Raw genomic sequence first — 22,277 nt, 5'->3', positions numbered from 1 at the left:
CTTCTTATCCCATCAACCACCTCCAGCAATGAGCATCCCCCTTAGGGCTCCAGGCCAACCATTAAATCCAAGTTTTAATACTCTTCCAGAAGGTCAAAATGATCAATCCTCCCATGGTGGAGTGATCACAGGATAGGTCCATAGCAGAAAAGCCTCTTTCTTTGAATCTGCCCACCAGAATTTCTTAGCAGATGGTATCTGTAGGAGGCCTCTTCTACTGGTGTGAGTGGGACAGGATTTCAGATAGTCCCATTGGGGTGAGGCAGCTACTGAGATACACATTTAATAAGACAAATCAGCAGCTCAGAATACTATATACAGTATATCACCCATATAGTAACCTATAAAGGATTTAATTGATGAAGAATCTCTATCTTAAAGTAACAAGATTGTTGTCAAATCCTGAATTCAGTTGTCCTGCCTCAAATATATCACAGTAATTGTGTTTATACATTAGAAGGATGCAAAAATGCATATTTTTGTCATGTATCTAGGAAAAAAATGAAGAAATAGTGAAAATTCTGTCTAGAGTATTCCAATGGTGAGATAGGCAACAAATACATTTTACAAAATAAAACAAAAAACTGTTTGCTTATGTGATGGGCGTATGTACCTATGGATAAGTTACTGCTGAGAATTTAGCAGATAAGACCCAGACAATCAGTGCTCAATACATATAGTGGTGTGCAGAGGTAGGCAAATATAGTAATGTTTGTCCTGCCTTAGAACTAGATTAGTTAGAACATAGAATAATAGAATTGGAAGAACCTTGGAGCAGGTGTGAAATGCTACCGGGTGAACTGGTAGTAATAAAAGCTACTACTTCAGGCGAACTGGTAGTAAAAAAAAATGCTACCAGTTCAGATGAACCAGTATTTCCGACGATCAATTGTGCCACACTATTTATATTCTCTAGAAAGCAGGAAATCCTGCTTTCTAGTGAATCTAAATCGTGCAACCCAGCTGTTCCCCCCGCCCTCACTGTTCTACTTAATTTAGAAAAGTCCTCTTAATCCTCCTTGCATGCAGGCGCACAGCAAATCGGTAGTGAAGTGAACTGGTAGCAGACTTAAGAGCATTTCACCCCTGCCTTGGAGGTCTTCTAATCCAACTCCCTACTTGAACAGGAGACCATATACAATTTCTGATAAATGCTTGTCCAGTCTCTTTTTGGAAGCTTCAGTGATGGAGCACCCACAACCTCTGAAGGCAAGCCATTCTGTGGTTGATTGCTGTCACCATGAGGAAATTTGTCCTTAGTTCTAGGTTGCTGCTCTCCTTGATTAGTTTCCATCCATTGTTTCTGGTCTTGCCTTTTGGTGCTTTGGAGAATAGTTTGACACTGTCATCTTTAAAGGAACCCTTCAAATATTAGAACACTGCTATCATATCTCCCTTAGTCCTTCTTTTCATATCCAATTCCTGTAACTGTTCTTTCTATATTTTAGTCTCTGCCCCACTAATCTTGTTACTCTTCTCTGCACTCTTTGAAGAGTCTCAACATCTTTATATATATATATATATTGGTAATCACTAGAACAATTAGTTCTAGTTTTAGTACCACTTTACAAAGAAGGAAACTTGTAATGTTGTTAAAACATACGGTATATTCTTTAGTTCTTTATTCTTATCAGCTGATCTCTATTATTCAGTTCTGGTTTTATCAATATAATATAGCTTTTGGGAAGAAACATACAAATTAGTAACCCGGCACTGGAAGCCAAAATGGAGAAAATTTCCACAGCCAATATGTATTTTCCCTTTGCACTCAAGTATGTGGGGACAAAGGTTAGCCAAACAGAGCAAAACATCAGCATACTGAAGGTGATAAATTTGGCTTCGTTAAATGTATCTGGCAAATTTCTGGCAAAGAAAGCTACAGTGAAGCTCAGGAGTGCCAAGAAACTCATAAAGCTGAGGACACAGTAAAACATGACCATTGAGCCTTCATTACATTCTAGTAGAATTTCTTCAGCTAAAGAATGCATATCAAAATCTGGGAATGGGGGAGTGATTATCAACCACATGGTACAAATAATGAGTTGGACAAAGGAGCATAAAAAAACAATGGAAGTAGCCAGGGGTTTTTTCATATACTTCCTCATTTGGGAATCAGGCTTAGTGGCCTTAAAAGCTAGAACTACTATGATGGTTTTGGCCAAGACACAAGATACAGCAAAAGTAAAGATGATGCCAAAGGCACTTTGTCGGAAAAGACATGTCAACTTTCTGGGCTGGCCAATGAACAGTAAAGCACAAAGGAACGAGAGCATGAGAGAAATAAGGAGAGCATAAGTAAGATTCCTGTTATTGGCTTTGACAATAGGAGTGCCTTGATGTTTAATGAATATCACAAGCATCAATGTTGTAATTAAAAAAAGACAGAGTGCAAGAATGGTCAAACCAAATCCTAAAGGTTCTCTGTAAGAGAGATAAGTGATTTTTTTCAAAAGACATCCATCTTTAGCATGGTTTGGAAATTGTCCTTCTGGGCACTGAACACAGTCATCCATGTCTGGAAGAGAAAATATATATCAATAATGTAATTCATTTCAAACATCATTTTCTAATGGCACAACTATGAAGAGGTTCAATTGGATTAAAATTTTAAAGGAGCACATAGAATCTTCTTTAGTCCACTTTAGTACAAACAGTATCTAATAATCCAGTTCTTACACTATCCTTGAAAAATGGTGAATAAATTTATATTGAATGTTATGCCTTCTTCAACAGTACAGGCTGGGATTATCTAGACTCTGTATGTGTTTCCATCTTGTGAAGGATCAACTACTGGCTCCATTAATTGAAAGGAGACAATCTTTACAAGCTGTTGATTCTGGGGTGAAATTCAGCAGGTTCTGACAGGTTCTGGAGAACTGGTAGCAGAAATTTTGAGTAGTTCAGAGAACCAGCAAATACCACCTCTGGCTGGCCCCAGAGTGGGGTGGGAATGGAGATTTTGCAATGTCCTTTCCTTCCATGCCCAACAAGCCATGCCCAACAAGCCACACCAGACCCAACAAGCCAGGCCCACAGAACCAGTAGAAAAAAAAATGGATTTCACCATTGTCTTGATTCCATTGTTAGCAACAGTTACTTCCAACCAGTATGGTCCAGTAAGCTCTCTTTGGGTCTTATTTCTCTGACAATAAAAATATTGTTCTGTACATTGCTGAAAGGGGACCTCAGTCCCTTTCATCTCACAGAATAAAGGGAGTAGTGGAATGTACATACTGGGTGGGCCAAATAGTTTGATTCTGGGTGAAAAAAGTGGGCTTGCACAATCCGGCCTTCAGAAAAGATATAAATATTCCAAACATAATGTTTAAGGATTAAATCAGGGGTGAAATGCTCCCAGTTCGGACCAGATTGCCTGATCCAGTAGCGATGAAGGCGGGTGGTTCAGAGAACCAGTAGCAAAAATCCCTGCCACCCTGACCCCATACCTAGCTGAGCCTCACAATCGTCAGAGGCTTTTTTTTTTACTTTTAAAAGCATTTTTTCTACAACCTCTTTGGCAAAAAAAAAATGCTTTTAAAAGTAAAAAAAAAAGCCTCTGATGATCGCACGGCTCAGCTGGAATCCTCAGAGGCTTTTAAAAGCATTTTTTCTACAACCTCTGAAGGGGTTGTAGAAAAAATGCTTTTAAAAGCCTTTGAGGATCCCAGCTGAGTTGCTTGATCGGCAGAGGCTTTTTTTTTCTTTTAAAAGCCTCTGATGATCCAAGCTGAGTTTCCTGATCGTTAGAGGCATTTAAAAGAAAAAAAGCCTCTGCCGATCAGGCAACTCAGCTGGGATCGTCAGAGCCTTTTGAAAGCATTTTTTTAAAACCTCTTCGCCGAAGAGATTGTAGAAAAAATAGTTTTAAAAGTAAAAAAAAAAAAAGGGCTACATCCACCCAGTCACATTACCCCCACCACCACCACCACCAAGCCATTAGTCCACAGAACCAGTAGTAACAAATTTTAGATTTCACCACTGGATTAAATACTTAATGTTTTGTTCTCCTTCTCTTTCTGTTCTTGCTCTTGCACAAACCTGAAATTATCTTAAACTCATACTACAAAACACAAATCTGAGCTGTTAATATGATGCTAATGAATTACATACATCACTGTAAATACAAAGGAAGAGTGATGTGGTGGCCTAGAGGTTTAGCTCTCGCCTCACAAACAGGAGTTTGTGAGTTCGATCATAGGTAGAAGCAGATATTTCTCTCTCTCTGGGCACAATGAGACTATATCTGCTGAAAAAAACTCTGCATTGGCAACAGGAAGGGCATCTGGCCAGTAAACACTCAGCTCCATTCAGTCCAGACTCTACCCCGTAAGGGATTATTGGGTCATTAAAAGAAGATGATTGTAAATTCAAATATCAAAATATCTGAAAAATCTAGGTTTATTTTTTCCTCACCCTTCTGAGTTGAAATCTTTCCTTCTGGACATGGAAGGCAATCATAACAGCAAAAGGGCTTCCCCTCCTTCTTCCTCTTATAGAATCCTTGATGGCAGTTATCGTTACAAACTGAAATAGGTTGAGTCTTAATGTAAAAGAAAGAATATCAAGTTATCATATCAATAAATATGTCTAGGGAGTTTGAAACAAAATTGATTAAGAATGACTTGATCTTCTTAGGAAAAATGTTAAGTTATGCTCTTTATACATTTTTTTTAGAGTTGCTACAATAATATTTAATTGAGATAACTACGAAAAATTGTCTATCTATTTCAGAGATTTTCTATGATTACCCTAAAGTCCAAAAGCACTTCTGTACTTTCTTAATGTTGCCTGTATAGATAGTTTACGTGTAATAGACATATCTCCTCTTTAATTGTCTTGAAGTCTTTACATTTAGCTTTTGTTATTGATCTTGGATGTCAGTTATTTTTTAATTAGTTGGCATACATTTTATTGGGCTGCACTAATTAACCAAAGAAAGAAATAGGCATGCATAGAACAGAATCAATGAATTAATATAATTTAAAATGTAGAAATCATAATGCACCTAATATCTATATCTATATCTAATCTATCTATATCTATATCTATATCTATATCTATATCTATATCTATATCTATATCTATATCATCTATATCTATCTATCTATCTATCTATCTATCTATCTATCTATCTATCTATCTATCTATCTATCTAAAGGACTGGGGAATTGTTTCAAACACAACAATTCCATTATTTTCCAATATTGTTCAAAAGCCACCAACCTTTTCTCTTTATAAGAGTCAAAACTAAATTAAATGTTAACAGATAAATAGCAATACTCCTTTACTGCAAAACTGATATATATTTTTCTTTCAGCGGTTGTATGATTATTGTTTTAGTCAACACTCATGCCCTCAATAAGGGATAGTTCTAGTGAATTAAGCAGTTGCTTAACTTCTCTATAAATTGATATAATGCTTCAGGAAATGGAAACATCCTTACATGATTGAACATGTTTGGCCATACAATGCTATTGTCATTAATGGATAATATACTCTTTGAAGAAGCATATGGGTCAATCTTTCCAACTTTTGCTTTCAAGAAAGATTGATTTGGGAATGTTATCCAGTTGATAATATCAAATCCCACTATTCTTTCTCCATTTTGGTCAAAGGAAATTTGCTCTCCAGCACTGTTGTTGAATGATACTTTTCGTAGAAGGTGATGAAGCTAAGATCAAATTGGGGAAAACATTTTTTAAACAACACAGTCCATGGAAAAACCTCTCTTTACAGACCTGATCCCTGGCACCCAAAAGTTTGGGGGCCACTGTTCTAAGTTATTTGTAACTCCTATAATTTATATTTTTGCATATAAAACTATGATAAGACATTTTCCATTTGTGATGTAGAATAGAAAAAACAGAATAACAGAGTTGAAAGTGTCTTTGCAGATCTTATAGTTCAACCCCCTGGTCAAGCAGGAGAGACCCTCTACCATTTCAGACAAACTGTCCAGTCTCTTCTTAAAAGCCTCATGTGATGGAGCATCCACAACCTCTGAAGGCAAGCCTGCTCACAAGTTGTTCCTTTGGTCATTCCTCTGTTTAATGGTTTTCACTGTTAGAATTTTTTTACTTAGATTTAGGCAGTGGTGAAATCCTACAAGGTCTACTACCGGTTCACTACACATGCACAGGCGCACTTCAGGCGCTATCATGCACCACTGAAAAAGAAGGTTTAAGAAGCCTTTTCTAAGGTAAGTAGAACAATGGGGAGGGAACCAGCTGTGCCACATGATTTAGATTCTCTAGAAAGCCAGATTTCCTGCTTTCTAGTGAATATAAATGGCATGACACATCTGATCATCATAAATACTGGTTCGTCTGAACTGGTAGTATTTTTTTACTACCGTTTCACCTGAACCAGTAGCTTTTATTACTACCAGTTTGCCTGAACTGGTCTGAACCAGTAGCATTTCACCCCTGGATTTAGGTTGCTTCTCTCTCCTTGATTACTTTCCATACATTGCTTCTTGTCTTGCCTTCTGGGGCTTTGAAATATAGCCAGATTTCCTGCTTTCTAGCAAATATAAATTGCGTGGCACAGCTGATTGTCGGAAATAATGGTTCATCCAAACCAGTAGCATTTTGTCTTGCCTTCTGGGGCTTTGAAAAATAATTTGACTCCCTCTTCTTTATGGCAGCCCCTCAAATATAGAAACATTGCTATCATCCTGTTCTGTATATACAGTACATATAAGGTATATACTGTACCTGCCAAGAGTATTGATTGAGAAGTTTCTTTCTCTGCCCCTTTACCATTATTTTTTGCTTGAATTTCAAGAAATGTTTTTGCTTGAATTTCAAGGAATGCATGTGATGCAGAGCATGTGCTATAGCGTAGACTGCATTGTACATGCTATAGCTGTGAGCAGTCATCTTCACTTCGAAGAGGGAACCAGGAAGAGCCTCCAGTTTTTCAAACCCAGTGCAGGTTTTCTCTGACAGGTTTCCTGAGAAAAAACATTCAAACACACTTTCCCAGAAGCTCTGGATAAAACCATCTTCTTTTTCTGAGATAGGGTTTCTGGTCTGAAGAAACTCTCGGAATCCTGACACTTTCTTTGAGTGGACTGCCAAGGATATAGCACCTTGAAGGAAGTCTATGCTCCAGCTACTTTGGAAAGCAAAGGAAGTGAAATCCATTTGGGCCATCATAATCCAGACTTTATCACCTGGCTTTGAAGACATATCCAAATATACTGAACCTGCTATCAATAGTCTTAAAACTGGCATTGTCTGTATTTCTCCATGTATGAGCAAAACATTGGAAGTATTTCTCATAATGATCTTGTAAGTTGCAAGACCTTCTTCTATAAGTTTCTGCATTTCCCCAGTAAATCCTTGTTTGGGGAGTCTTTGTATGAAATCAAAACAAATGCTCCTCTCTGAGAAAAAGGGAAGGACATTCTGCACAAATCTTTCCCCATTGTCATCATCAAGATAAAGCACCCCAATCCATGTCCACCTGAAATGCAGAAGTAAGTGAAGAATCCCATTATATTGATGAGTGCTTTTTGGGAACATCTGTTGGACAAAGCCAGCTTGGCTTCTATAATGCAGTACTGGAGCAGATCCATATGTAACCTTTCAAAAAATAAAAACAGAATTTTTAAAAATTATGTCATAACATCTATCGGTAAATATATTTGACCACCACAATTTAAAAATATGTTGAGGCTCTAGAAAGAGTGCAGAGAAGAGCAAAAAAGATGATTAGGGGACTGGAGGCTAAAACATCTGAAGAAAGTTTGAAGGAACTGGGTATGTCTAGTTTAATGAAAAGAAGGACTAGGGGAGACATGATAGCAGTGTTCCAATATTTAAAGGACTGCCATAAAGAAGAGGGAGTCAAGCATTTGAAGGCAGGACAAGAAGCAACGGGTGGAAACTGATCAAGGAGAGAAGCAATCTAGAACTAAGGAGAAATTAATCAGTGGAACAGCTTGTCTTAAAAGGTTGTGTGTGCTCTATCACTGGAATCGTTTAAGAAAAGATTAGACAACCATTTGTCTGAAATGTGTAGGGTATCCTGCCTAAGCAGGAGGTGGATTAGAAAACCTCGAAGGTTCCTTCAATCCCTTTTATTCTGTTCTGTTCTGTTAGAAACCCAATTTAACCTGTCTTCAGTTGTGAAAGATAATCCTTACAATGCTTTATAACAACATAAAATCTAAACACACTATTATCCCATATTAGCTTCTGGAAACTAAGAGTCTTTTAAATCAAATTATGAATAGTCAAGGATAAAAATCTATTATTCTCAATTTTGGAATATTTTGGACATACTTTCTGTAAAAAAAAATGGTGGACACAATGCAAATTTTGATCAAGGCAAAAATATTTTAGTCTCTATAATTGGAGGAATTCTAATGTTCAAATATGAAGGATGAAAGTCAACATATAGTCTCAACTCTTAAAAAGTCACACAGTTTTCCCCTTATTTTAATCATGCCAATAAGGGAAGCATCAGAAGTATAGATGTTCCTTACCTGTGGGATCTTGTAGACACTAAGGATGGTGGCCATATGGAGGCAGACATTTGAATTAGGTCCCCCAATGACTGCAACTGCATTGTTTCTACTATCACACTTGTAGTTTGGAATGAACCTCTTTTGGGTGGAGAGAAGTTCCATTGAGGCAAGATAAGTCCAGCTTGCACTGAAATGGCTGTTATAGATCTGGAATCCCAGAGTGATGTTTGGCAAAATATGTGAGTTTTCATTTATTTCTTTTACAGCAAATACCAGTGCCAGGATATGCTGGTAATGCTGAATCAATACCCTACAAAAAGTATATAAGACATAACCATATGCTTCAACATGTTATGTTTTCTCAGTATAGCAATACTTGTATTAAATATATATCAAACAAATGATTCTGCATTTGAGATCGATTATGTAGCTCTTACGATGGGAAGAGAAAATACACTCCTGTAAGGTATCACTTCTTGAAATTTGTATGTGAATTTAATTTGGAGCTTCTAGTCAGCATGCACACAATAATTTTGTTAGATGTTTTGGGAAATCTGCATCTGCCTGTATTTGGTAAATTTAATTTAATTTATCGAATTTCTATGCCGCCCAACTCCCAAGGGACTCAGGGTGGTAAAGGCAAACCATTCATACATTTGTATTAAGATAATAAATGATACTCCTTCGTTCATTCACAGGGCTGACTAGAGAGTTGTGCATGATGCTAAAACCCAGTCTTCTAATTCATTCACCAACCTAAGCTCCAGAGCACTGTTATAGTTAGATTCATATGATCTATTCCATTTAAAAAGGCTAGCATAGCATCTTCATGGCCATCAGGTTTATGAGGGCACATATTCCCAGGAGCTCAGAATGTTGGATTCAGTATGTGTTATTGCATGGATATAACACCCATCCACTTACCCATCTACACATAGACATGCAGACACACAGACACATGAATGTGCTAAGAAGATATTTTGAGAGGAAGGAGAAGCAGGAAAAGATCCTTTTTTAAAAAATCAAGGATTGGGAATAATTAACTTCTGTTTATGACTCAAGACACAAACAAGTTCCCAGAATTGTTCACTTCCAGTTCAGAATTCTGTTCCCATCAATTTGCCCACTACTAAAAAATATAGTTCGCCAGTTCCGAAAAGTTGGTCATTTTCCCTATTACAATAGCTATACATTCAATTCAGCAGACGTGATTTTGGGAGCCGAAGCAAATGATTACAAAATAATATTGCTGCTGAAAAGAGTGTATCATAAAAAAAATAAAATAAACCAGGTAACATATATCTTCATAAGGGCTGCCGCTTTTGTTTGCAAATACACTCTGAATAAATATAAACAGAAAACATGTGTTGCTTTTGTTGGAGAAACAAAACCTTGTAAGCACACAACAGTCTTTAAGATATTACAAAATACAGCTTAAGCTGTCCAGCCTCAAAAACCACAGAGGAGGACACAAATATTAGGAAGAACAGAATGTATGGCTTCTATTAATAAAGAATCATGTTACTATTATGCTTCTTTGCTAAAACTAGAATGAGGTTACATTACAAATGATATGAATCAGAAAAAAAAAGTTCATCTATCAAGCAACTTGCTCAGATAGAAAGTCAGGAGAGATACCCATTGTGATTCAATAATATCCCAGATTCTTACGGAATATCATCAAAGTACTCTGGAGATGGTATTTTTTCATAGGATAAGGCACGTGAAAGCACATTACTCTGAGAAGTAATGCTCGCAATGTTAAATTCTCCAAAATGGTAATATTTGTGAAGAATTGGAAGAAGCACCCGAGTGGCATGTTTATCAACAGGGCATTTGCTAGCCGTATGAGGCAACAAAGCAAATGCCAACATAATTATCACCAACATCTTGTTCGTTGATTTAAAAAATGACGGAGAAGATCTTAGTGTCACATTTTGATTTAACAGACTATTATTGCAGAAAGCTGTCCTGAAAAAACAAGCCCTGGGCATATAGATCAATTGTTGGGATAGAAAATCCATCGAACGTGATATGTAGTTTTGCTACCACTGATAGACAGAAAGATGTCAATTTAATTATGGTTATTTTGATAATAATTATTTACTCAAAGCTGCTGTTGCTTTCCAGTCTTGAGTCCACAGCAACTTTTTTGTGGGTGTTTAAGTCCATGGATAAGTTGTCATCAGTGTCTCCTATCAAGTTAAATGAAAATTAAGGTTAACAGGTTATATATATTATATAACCTAACCTTTAACTCATCCTACTCTAGGAAGTGTTATATATAGCTTGATTCATTTTATTTGTTTAAGTAACCTTTGTGATTGCAGACACAAATGTCCTCTGGGGACACATAACAGTGAGATTGAAATGATAGCAGATGATCATTCATTTCGTTTTCTTACATAATGAAACCCAAAACAGGTTGATAAGATCGTCATTCCTGCTTGATAGTATTTGCCATGGGAGGAAAAAAATAATTTATTTTTATTTATTTTATTTATTTATTTATTTTCATCAAGCATGTATTTTATGACAGATAGAAGTGTAAACATAATTATAAGTACATCAAAAGGATACGGATAAAAGAAAACATTTGGACAGGGACTGTAGGCACGCTGGTGGGCTTATGCACGCCCCTTACAGACCTCTTAGGAATGGGGTGAGGTCTTCAGTAGACAGTCGAAGGTTAAAGTTTTGGGGATTTGGGGAAGAAACCACAGGGTCAGGTAGTGCATTCCAGGCGTTGACAACTCTGTTACTGAAGTTGTATTTTCTGCAGTCTAGTTTGTATTGGTTTACCATGAGTTTGTATCTATTGTGTGCTCTTGTATTGTTTTGGTTGAAGCTGAAGTATTCATTGGTTGACAAAGGGGCATGTGAAAGTAACTCATTCAAAAATTGTGCCATTTATATTGAACTGAATCCTAACCTAAATTAACTCATTGGTATCTTTTCAGATTGATAATTGCATTTTCCCCCAAGAAAATATTCCAAATACATGCTGAACACCTTAGAAAAGAAAACAAAAATAAAAACAGAAGTCACAGTTATATCCAGAGAGGTTGAGTTGACCTCTCTGCATACATCTTCATTTTTGCTACAGATATTTTGTTGACAAAGGCATAAACTTGAATCATGACAGTTGAAAACACTGTTCCAATCCCCACTTGAAATGATAAAAGACAATTCAGGGATACAAGGTTTTCCTTTTAATAGTTGACTACCAATCAGACAGTGGGATCCACTTTCATTAATCATGAAAGTATTCTATCTGAAACGAACAGTTAACTTTTACTCCTTTTTAAAGGCACAATTATATCCTTGAATTCTCTTGAAGAAGTAGGAAGATTAGGATCCTCTATGGCCATGATGGCAAACCTATGCCCAAAGTGACACACAAAGCCATGTTGGCTAGCATGTCTGCCATCGCCCGTTCCTCTTCTGGGTTTCTGGTGCGCATGCATGCATGACAATCAGCTGGTCTTCCGGTTTCTATTGTTTCTATGCACACTGGCCAGCTGATCATCACACGCACATGCATGCCAATAACTGGAAGACAAGCTGGCTGGTGCACATGTGTGCTCCAGAAACCAGAAGTTCATTTCCTTGCATGTGTATGCCCACTTGGCAGCTTCTCTTCTGGGGCGTGTCCCTGGCGAATAGGTATACGTGTGCGTGCACTCTCTTTTTGGCACTGGGTGCTGAAAAGGTTGGCCATCACTGCTCTATGGTGTCATGATACCTGTGGTACAGTGCAAGCATTGAAAGATATCCCACTCAAATATCCCTTGTGTAAAAACATGCTGTACTGGCCAACCTAAAGGGGTAAAATGTTTATTTTGTTTATTTATTAGATTTATCTTCTACCCATCTCATGTAGAGATTAGCATATGAAATATGAACAGAATTGTGGAATATCCCAGGGTCCTGTTGTTGCATGAGCAGACTGGGTGGAGTTTTCAGAAGTAGAATTTAGTCTATGGAAGGATGTGAAATATCACCTTTGTCTATCTTCTCTTGTTGCTATAGGTACATTATTACTTTCCTGGTAAGTTGCATAAAACAGGATTGCGAAGGGCTCCATCCTCCCAAAATCTGTTTTGGTTCCTCAGCCTTCATGGTAGGTCTTCACTTGACTATGAAGACTTATCAATTATACTGTAGAACATCATACATACATCCCATCCTTCAGATAATCATCCTAAGCAAGGTTTGGAAAATGTTAAAGGAGATGGAAAAGAGACTATTATCAACCAACCTTATCTGTTCCCACTCAAAATAACTCAACACAAAAGACAAGATTTCCACATTTATTGAACAGCATCATATGTAGAATGTATCCTGAAGTTCCCTTCCCCCATCCCCAAATTGAGGGATTTGAAATATTCCCTTTTATTGATTCCTTCTTGTTAAAGATGTTCCAATTTTTAAATCAGGTTTCATCAAAATAATATAACATTTAGGGAAAAAAATGCATCCTAGTAACCCAAAACTGGAGGTCAAGATGGAAAAAATCTCCACGGCTACCATGTATTTTCTTTTAGTGCTCAGGTAGGATGGAATGAAGGAGAGCCAAACACTACAAAAAACCAGCATGCTAAAGGTAATAAATTTAGCTTCATTAAAACTGTCCGGGAGTTTTCTGGCTAAAAAAGCCACCGTAAAACTGACAATGGCCAGAAATCCCATGAAACCCAGAACACAGTAGAACATGGTAGAGGAGCCTTCATTACATTCCAATATAACCTCGGTATTCAATGAATAAACATCAGCAACTGGGTATGGAGGAGCTGTTGTCAACCATGTAGTACAAATCATTATTTGGATAAGCAAACAGGAAAGGACGATGGAATAAGCCAACCTTTTCCCCAACCATTTCCTTATCTTGGATCCAGGTTTGGTGGCCATGAAAGCCAGAACCACAATGATGGTTTTGGCCAATATACAAGAAACCGCTAGTGAAAAGATGATGCCAAAAGCAGTTTGGCGAAGGAGACATGTAATCTTTTCTGGTGGCCCAATGAACAATAAAGCACAGATGAAGGAGAGCAGGAGAGAAATCAGGAGAAGGTAGGTGAGGCTCCGGTTGTTGGCCTTGACTATTGCGAGGTCTCGATGCTTAATAAAAAGCCAAAGTACCAGGATAGTCAGGAAAGAAAAGAAAAGAGCCAGAACAGCCAACAACACCCCTAAATGTTCTTTAAGAGATAAGAAACTGAAAGTTTTTGGAATGCATAAACGTCGTTGTGGATTTGGATACTGATTTATCAGACATGGGTAACATGTGTCTGCATCTGAAAAGAAACATATGCACTCAGTCATGTAAAGCTGGATCAGGTTGTCAGAGAACCTCAATAGAACCTACAAAACTGCATTATTTCAAATCAATTTTTTTTCCAATTTAATTCAATTTATATGCCGTCCCTCTCCGAAGACTCAGGGATAATGAAGACTCCAAAGATAAACAAAATTATCATTTTGTTAGGAGTGTACTCTTAAGTTGGTGCAAATCTGAATTAGAAATGGATAAAGGTATGGTTTCAGTTAGTTCAGGGCTGGGCTGGTGGGGGTTCACAGGGGTTCAAGAGAACCTCTAGGTAAGATTCTGTGCAGTTCAGAGAACCCCCAAATCCCACTCCTGACTGGCCCTGCCACCTCATCTCACCACTCCCAGGAGTCCCTATGCGGCCCATTTTGGATGCAGGTAAGTGCAGGCTTGGGGAGGGTGAAAAACAGGCCAACCAGAAGTTTGGGAAGGCCAGAAACAGGCCTGTTTCTGGCATCCAAAGGGCCTCCAGAGCGTGGGGAAGCCGTTTTCGCCCTCCCAGAGGTTCAAACAAAGTCCAAGTCCAAGCAGTTGGAATAGAGGGAGTAGAATGTCCCAGCCTGCAGGCCGAATGAGTCACGCACTGGCCATGCTCACACCCGGTTTAGCAAGAAGTAGGATCAGAGCATGTTGATATACGGCAACTGGCAGTTGGGACAGAGTTCCTTTCAGGTGGGGAAGGGGAGTAGAATGTCTAACTCCTTGGCATCAGAGCATGTGAATATAATACTGTATATGAAACACTAATGATCTGATGGTCATTTCAAAAAATCCTTTCTTAGCAAGCACCTAGAAGTCAAGTGGAACATATGTACCAAATTTCAAGTTTGTAGGCTTTACCATTCTGGAGATTTCGTGATGAGTGAGTGATATTTGGCTTTTATATATGTACATTACAATTAGGTCCTCTTTTGGTACGTCTCTGCATTCTGAATCAACTTTTCCAAATCAAACACAAAACATTCATACTACAGAGTTATACTTCCCCCTATATATCAACTAGATGCTATATAGAAGAATCTTCTTATCTAATATATCTTACCCTTGTGATTTGATACCTTTCCTTCTGGACATGGAAAACAATCGTAACAGCAAAATGGCTTCCCTTCTTTCTTTCTTTTACTATAACCCTCTTGGCAATTGTCATTACACAATGAAAGGGGATAACCCTAGACATGAAAGAAAGCGTAAAATGTAACACAGAAGAAGATTTTATAGCAGCTTTGGATGCAGTATTAAATATAGTTTGGCTAATTTTTTTTGATATCACAATGCATAAAGGACTCTTCCATTGCTTTGTCCTCTGATATCAATTCTTGGTATACACTTGTCACTAAATAAAACCCCAATATCTTTAATACCTTTAATCACTCTTGCATCCTTCTATATTGTTAATTTTTTATATATACTATTTTTATATTTTAACATTTGTATAGAACCCAGTGTCCCGTAGAGAGTCTTGAGAGAGATTAGTAGTTCAGAAATAAATAAAAGTTCTAACTTGTTAGTAATGTCTGAAAACTTCTAAACGGATGCATACTTACCTGGGTAAACCTGACAGGCCACACAATATGACTGTCATCAATGAGAAATGCACTTTTTGAAGAAGCATGTGGGTCTATCATTCCAACTTTGACTCTATGAAAAGACTGGTTTGGGAAAGTTACCCAGTTTATAATATCAAATCCCACTATTTGTTCACCATTTTGATTAAAAGAAATAATGTCACCAGCGTTATTGTTGAATGAAACTTTTCTCAAAAAGGGGTGGAGCCGAAACTGAAAGAAAAATGCAAAAAAGGGGATGGATGGATGATGGATGGATGGATGGATGGATGGATGGATGGATGGATGGTTGGATGGATGGATGGATGGATGGATGGATAGATAGATAGATAGATAGATAGATAGATAGATAGATAGATAGATAGATAGATAGATGATAGATTTGCATACACAACATTAACATTCTATAAAATTAAAAATAATGAGGCACTTTAGCATATTGGATAAAATAATATTTATATTGGGGAAAATAGAAACAACAATCAGTAAAGATTCATAATTAAATTTTAAAAAATCCTGTGGGAATTATATTCAAATGACAAAACATATTATCTATTATCTATTTATTATTATTATTATTATTATTATTATTATTATTATTATTATTATTATTATTATTATTATTGACAAGAATGCACTTAAGTAGGTTGGAAGAAACTGAAGACTTGATCAGACTAAGTTAATTGTTTTCACCTTTAGGGTTTTTTTAAAAATTCAATTGAGGCTGGAGAGAGATCTCATAGCCACACTGCCCATGTTTCAATATCCTCTACGAAGCTTTGCCTTCATAGTTTGGGCAACAAATTGCTTTAAAATCATATTCAAGCCAGAAATAATTACATTTGACATTCATTTTTGTTAAAAGTCATGGAAAAAGGGAGCATCAGTAGTCAAGATATCTGTTTTCAGATCAGTGTGATTCTTGTCACTATCAGCTGTTTCAGTTCCAGTTTATTTATTTGATCCAAACTTTGAAGAAACTGTTCTAAAATGGTATGGAGAAGCAGAGAGTGATCTGAGTGAAGTGGAATTGGATTGTGACGAAAATTTTGTAATGGGCAATGAGGAACCTGCCTTCGCCGCTGATTCTGACATCAGCGATGATGAAGCTTCCAATGAAATTGATGACCAGGTAAAATCTACGTTGTGCAATAATTTATATGGCAAGAACAAATTCAAATGGTCTTCTGCACCTTTTGGAAGCAATAGATCCAGAACTGCTAGTCACAATATTGTTCTGCAATTATCTGGACTAGGGCCAGCAGCTAGAAATCTCAAAAATTCACCTACTCCCCTAGAGATTTGGAAATTATTATTTTCTAAAGAAATTATTAGTTCCATCATTTAGTGGAATGATTCAATGTAAAAATTAGAGACGGAAGATTGACGTTCAAGGATGGAGAAACAAAAAGTGACCTGTGCAATGTGGATTTGATAAGAGATCAATACATTTTTTGGTTTACTGCTCTATACATCAATCTTTGGATCCAACCATGAAAACATTGAATCTTTTTTTGTTACTGAGGTCATTATGACTTCATGTCTGTAATAGCATAGCCGAAATAGTATGTCTTTAACCCTTAACCACAGACGTACTATGGTTAAGGGTTAAATGAAATCAGGAGAGACTTTGACTTTAGGTTCAAAACTTACACTTTTTCATTTATAGTTTTGGTAGATTGTTTTGTGTCATAGCACCATCCTTACTTTTTGTTTTTACCTGCCATGAGTCTTGATTGAGAAGATTCTTCTGCGGCTCATTTTTTCCTATCTGTCTCTGCCTGGACTGTGATAAAGACATGAAGTGCACAGCATGGGCTACAGCGTGGACCGCATTGTAGATGTTGTAGCTGTGGGCAGTCATCTTCATTTCAAAAAGAGTCCCAGGGAGACTTTCCAGTTTCTCCTTCCCAGTGCAAGGTCTCCCGGACGTGTTGTCTATGTTGGGTTTGGGTAAAGAACAGTCAAATGCATGTTCCCAAAAGATCTGGAGAAAATCGTCTTCTTTTTCTAAGGTGGGATTCCTGGTCTGAAGAAAGGTCTGGAATCCTAACACATCCTTTGAGTGAACTGCAAGGGATATAGCACCATGGATGAAGTCTATGTCATGTGGTTTTTTAAAAGAATAAGACACAAAATCCATCTGAGCGGTCAAAATCCAGACTTTTCCTTTTGATTTGTCCATGTCAAGATATTCTGGCATTCCTAGCAGTAGGATAAGAACTGACATGGTTTGTAGTTCTCCGTGTATGACTAAGACATTGGAAGTGTTCCTGCTGATGATCTTGTACGTTTTAATCCCATCTTCCACAAGGGTTTCAATAGCATTAGAAAATCCTTGTTTGGGTAGTCTTTGAATAAAATCAAAGCAGATGCCACTCTGAGAAAACGATGGGAGTACATTCTGCACAAATCTCTCCCCATTGTCATCATCGAGATACAGCACTCCGATCCATGTCCATCTAAAATGAAGAAGCAAGTGAAGAATCCCATTGTACTGATGGATGCCCTGGGGGAACATCTGTTGGACAAAAGCATCTTGGTGTTTGTAATCCAGCACTGGAGCAGAACCATAGGACAGCTAAGGAATTGATAAGAAAGAACACATTTCCAAAAAAGGGTTCTGTGCTTCTAGAAGTAGTATGTTGGTTAGGGTTTGATGCTGATTCTAATATACCAACATGGAAGGAGATCAAATTGTGTCCTCTCCTCCTTCATTTTTAAAATTATGATATCTTTTAAAGACTGAATAGAATAGAATAACAGAGTTGGAAGAGACCTTGGAGGTCTTCTAGTCCAACCGCTTCTTAGGCAGGAAACCCTACACCACTTCAGACAAATTGTTTTCCAACATCTTCTTAAAAACTTCCAATGTTGGAGCGTTCACAACTTCTGGAGGCAAGTTGTTCCACTGATTAATTATTCTAACTGTCAGGAAATTTCTCCTTAGTTCTAGGTTGCTTCTCTCCTTGATTAATTTCTACCCATTGCCTCTTGTCCTACCCTCAGGGCATAGAATAGAATAGAATAGAATAGAATAGAATAGAATAGAATAGAATAGAATAGAATAGAATAGAATAGAATAGAATAGAATTCTTTATTGGCCAAGTGTGATTGGACACACAAGAAATTTGTCTTTAATGCATATTCTCTTAGTGTACATAAAAAGACAAGATACATTTGTCAAGGATGATAGTCATAGGGTACAAATAAGCAATCAAATCATACTAGGAAACAATCAATATCAATATAAATCATAAGATACAAGCAACAAAGTTACAGTCATGCAGTCATAAGTGGGAGGAGATGGGTGATAGGAACGATAAAAAGATTAATAGTAATAGTAATGCAGACTTAGGAGAATAGCTTGACTCCCTCTTCTTTGTGGCAGCCCCTGAGATATTGGAACACTGCTATCATGTCACCCCTAGTCCTTCTTTTCATTAAAGTAGACATACCCAGTTCCTGCAACCCTTCTTCATATGTTTTAGCCTCCAGTCCCCTAATCATCTTTGTTGCTCTTCTCTGCACCCTTTCTTTAGATTAGAATCTCTCAGCCTGCAGTTCATATGTAATTCCTTCTCTCAAATAATACACAACAGATCAAAACTACACTCTGCAATCCATCTGAACTGTTATCGTTGCCTTATTTGATTTTGGATACCTAATAACTGAACAATTCCACTTAAATTCCACTTTCCTGTTATACAAAGACTAAAACATTGCCAACTCACATCCTAGTTGTTAAATCATTCATTCCTGGTATTTTATTTGAAAGTTTACAAGTTATCTCCTATAGTATAACAAAAGAAGAGACAATACAAATACTTCATATTAAATAAAGTTATCCATAAAAACACCATTAAATCAGTAGCCAAATAAAATCAGCCAAGCAGCAGCAAAATTATAAACAATAAAGTTGATTTTGATAAGACCAAAAACTAACAACTGCAATGTTTTCTAAGGCACACGATTTTACCTAATACACATATTTCTTCATTTAAATTTCCATAATGTACATATTTTTTACATATTACTTCAAGAAATGTAGATATTTTCATGTACGAAAAGGATAGAGGTGCACACTTTTATCACAGAAAAGTGATTAAAAAAGGGATGACTATTCAAACCAACATTGCTATGTTAGAATTTGAAAATCTGTTGCAAACGAAAACTGTTCAACAAATCCTTACCTGTGGAACCTTGTAGATACCTAGGATGGTGGCCATATGGAGGCAGACATTTGAATTAGGTCCCCCAATGACTGCAACTGCATAGTTTCTACTATCACACTTGTAGTTTGGAATGAACCTCTTCTGGGTGGAGAGAAGTTCCATTGAGGCAAGATAAGTCCAGCTTGCACTGAAATGGCTGTTATAGATCTGGAAGCCCAACGTGATGTTTGGCAAAATATGTGGGTTTTCATTGATTTCTTTTACAGCAAATACCAGGGCCAGAATATGCTGGTAATGCTGAGTCAATACCCTACAAAGAAATACATAAATTGTGTAACAATCCATATGTTGTAGTACAAGAGTTGCTAAACTCTTCTAAACAAATAATTCCCTCAACACTGTCAAACTAGTTACTAAGTCTGCACTACTATTAATCTTCTCATCATTCCTATCACCCATCTCCTCCCACTTATGACTGTATGACTGTAACCTTGTTGCTGGTATCCTTACAATTTATATTGATTGTTTCCTAATATTATTTGATTGCTTATTTGTTCCCAATGACTATCATTAAGTGTTGTATCTTATGATTCTTGATGAGTGTATCTTTTCTTTTATGTACACCGAGAGTGTATGCACCAAGACAAATTCCTTGTGTGTCCAATCACACTTGGCCAATAAAAAAATTCTATTCTATTCTATTCTATTCTATTCTATTCTATTCTATTCTATTCTATTCTATTCTATTCTATTCTATTCTATTCTATTCTATTCTATTCTATGTTTCAGTTGTTCTATATTGAACAAATGAAGATACACCTAAGTTGATTACATCACCCCTATCATGGGAAGGGGTGAAGTTGGGAAACTTTGCATCCTTAATGAGTTACTTTTTAAAATTTCAATTTGAATTTAATCTGGGGAATTAATTGTGCGCCACTGAAAAAAAATTACAGCAATAATATGCTAAAATGTGATTATTTATTGATTTATTTTATAGCAAATCTATGAATGTATCTTCAACTAGTAAGATTCAAAAGATCACTGGCTGATCCTCTAGAACCAAAATGTATTAAAATTAAAATTAAGAATTAAAATGTAAGATGATGATGTTATCTCGTTGAGTAATGAAATATCTACAAGAAAACAACCAAGCTCAGAGAACACCAAAAATACCAAAAACATCCTGAGTTGCAGAGGTTCTCTTCTATTAAGAAGAATCCAGACATGCCTTTGAGTGCTATACAGAATCATTCAAACATTAACCCTTCCAAGCTTTCTCTATTTGAATTATATAGAAACATGAGTTTATTTATTGCAAAAATTAGAACTGCTTGTCATCTTTCATGAATTCTGCTGTGCTCTACCAACTTATCCCTCATGTCTATGGAGATTCTCAGTCATCCAGGTCATGGTTGTCCCAAAGGTACATTTTTCAAGTGGTAACTGGACTTTTTGATTTTTCCTTGAAGATGTTTTGCTTCTCATCCAAGAAGCTTCTTCAGCTCTGAAGAAGCTTCTTGGATGAGAAGGGAAATATCTTCAAAGAAAAACCAGAAAGTCCAGTTGTCTCTTGAAAAAGCATCCTTTGGACAACTTATCCCTCAATTATTTTCCATCCATTCTAAGCATGTCAAAACACACAAAAAGAATATTATAATTAGCTCCCATATATTATTATGAAATTATATTACAAAGACAACCTCTAATATTAAGGTTTTCTTTTAAACAGTCTGTTCAGTTCATGAGTGTAACAGGAAGTTATGGAATGTGCAACAATTTCACCGTACAGAAGACATTGGCAGCATTGAAGCGGTAGATTCATGGCCTGCAGCGGACTACCCTCGGCTAAAAGACTGGCAAAGCTGGGTTTTCTGTAACGCTGACAGACATAATTTTGGGGAAGAAAATGAATATGGAAAAAGGATTTAGCAATAAAGTGTTTCTTAAAAAAGAAAATAAATCATATAGTACCCGTCTTGATATGTTACATATGAATTCTGCACCTTGCATAAGAAGACAGGAATGAGTTTGTACAAGGCATTTCAATGTATAAATCCACCAAAATAACAACAACATAAAAATAACCATTTGAGAATATAGAGTGCATTTTGTATTGGTTTATTTAAAGTAAGTAAACCAGTAACTCCTTACATGATATCATCAAAGAGTTCAGGTGAGGGAGCTTTGCGAAATGTTATTGAACGTGAAAGCACATAATTCTGAGAAGTAACACCAGCAATATTGAGGTCTCCAGCATGATAATATCTATGAAGGATTGGCAAAAATATCTGAGTAGCCCTTTGGTGCACAGGACACTGGCATACCACAGAAGGAAAACCCACCAATAATAGCTTCATTAATATTAGCATTCTGCATTACCATCTGCTTTCCAATATCTTTCACTGAAGCATAAAATAAAACTCAAGAAGATATGAGTCTCTGCTTGAATGATGATTTATTCAGCAGAAATGCTATTACAAGTGCTCTTGTTACATCAGCCATGAAAAATCCTTGCCTGAACGATGCATGGATATTATCAGTATATCTTAGTCTCAATACAAATTTGTGCTACTATTGCCATGGATATCACCCAGACAAGAAGCAGAGATAATAATGATTATTTTGGTAATTACAGATGAGGGAGTATTGAATGTTTTTGAACTTAATTTCCATGGAAGTAAATGAAAAAAAAGAATGTTATAGTTGATTTCCCCTTTGAGTTTAGTAAA

At 36.7% G+C, this 22,277-nt stretch overlaps 2 protein-coding genes across 2 annotated transcripts; both read right to left on the bottom strand.

Moving 5' to 3' along the window:
• Positions 1 to 1,613: 1,613 nt before the first annotated feature.
• LOC139324532 (vomeronasal type-2 receptor 26-like) lies at positions 1,614 to 10,365 on the bottom strand. Its single transcript, XM_070954245.1, has 6 exons — positions 10,148 to 10,365; positions 8,495 to 8,786; positions 6,717 to 7,589; positions 5,444 to 5,671; positions 4,414 to 4,540; positions 1,614 to 2,515 (listed from the first exon to the last, which is right to left on the bottom strand). The coding sequence occupies exons 1-6, from the start codon at positions 10,363 to 10,365 to the stop codon at positions 1,614 to 1,616; spliced, it is 2,640 nt and encodes an 879-aa protein (XP_070810346.1).
• Positions 10,366 to 12,871: 2,506 nt separating this feature from the next.
• On the bottom strand, positions 12,872 to 21,917 carry LOC139324531 (vomeronasal type-2 receptor 26-like). Its single transcript, XM_070954244.1, has 5 exons — positions 21,700 to 21,917; positions 19,564 to 19,855; positions 17,091 to 17,951; positions 14,848 to 14,974; positions 12,872 to 13,773 (listed from the first exon to the last, which is right to left on the bottom strand). The coding sequence occupies exons 1-5, from the start codon at positions 21,915 to 21,917 to the stop codon at positions 12,872 to 12,874; spliced, it is 2,400 nt and encodes a 799-aa protein (XP_070810345.1).
• Positions 21,918 to 22,277: the final 360 nt, after the last annotated feature.

This window comes from Pituophis catenifer, unplaced genomic scaffold, assembly GCF_029215685.1.
Source record: "Pituophis catenifer annectens isolate HBS135680 unplaced genomic scaffold, rPitCat1.0.hap2 SCAF_15, whole genome shotgun sequence".
NCBI lineage: Eukaryota > Metazoa > Chordata > Lepidosauria > Squamata > Colubridae > Pituophis > Pituophis catenifer.
The sequence above is the reverse complement of the archived record's forward strand: the minus strand, read 5'-3'. Positions and strand labels throughout refer to the sequence as shown.

Coding starts and splice junctions, on each gene's coding strand:
- LOC139324531 (XM_070954244.1), bottom strand. CDS start 21,917: ATGCTAATATTAATGAAGCTATTATTGGTGGGTTTTCCTTCTGTGGTA. Junction 19,856..21,699: donor GAACTCTTTGATGATATCAT/GTAAGGAGTTAC, acceptor ATTTCTTTGTAG/GGTATTGACTCAGCATTACC. Junction 14,975..17,090: donor TCAATCAAGACTCATGGCAG/GTAAAAACAAAA, acceptor TTTCATGTCTAG/GGTTATCCCCTTTCATTGTG.
- LOC139324532 (XM_070954245.1), bottom strand. CDS start 10,365: ATGTTGGTGATAATTATGTTGGCATTTGCTTTGTTGCCTCATACGGCT. Junction 5,672..6,716: donor TCAATCAATACTCTTGGCAG/GTACAGTATATA, acceptor ATTTGATCTTAG/CTTCATCACCTTCTACGAAA. Junction 2,516..4,413: donor AAAGATTTCAACTCAGAAGG/GTGAGGAAAAAA, acceptor TTTCTCTTCCAG/ACATGGATGACTGTGTTCAG.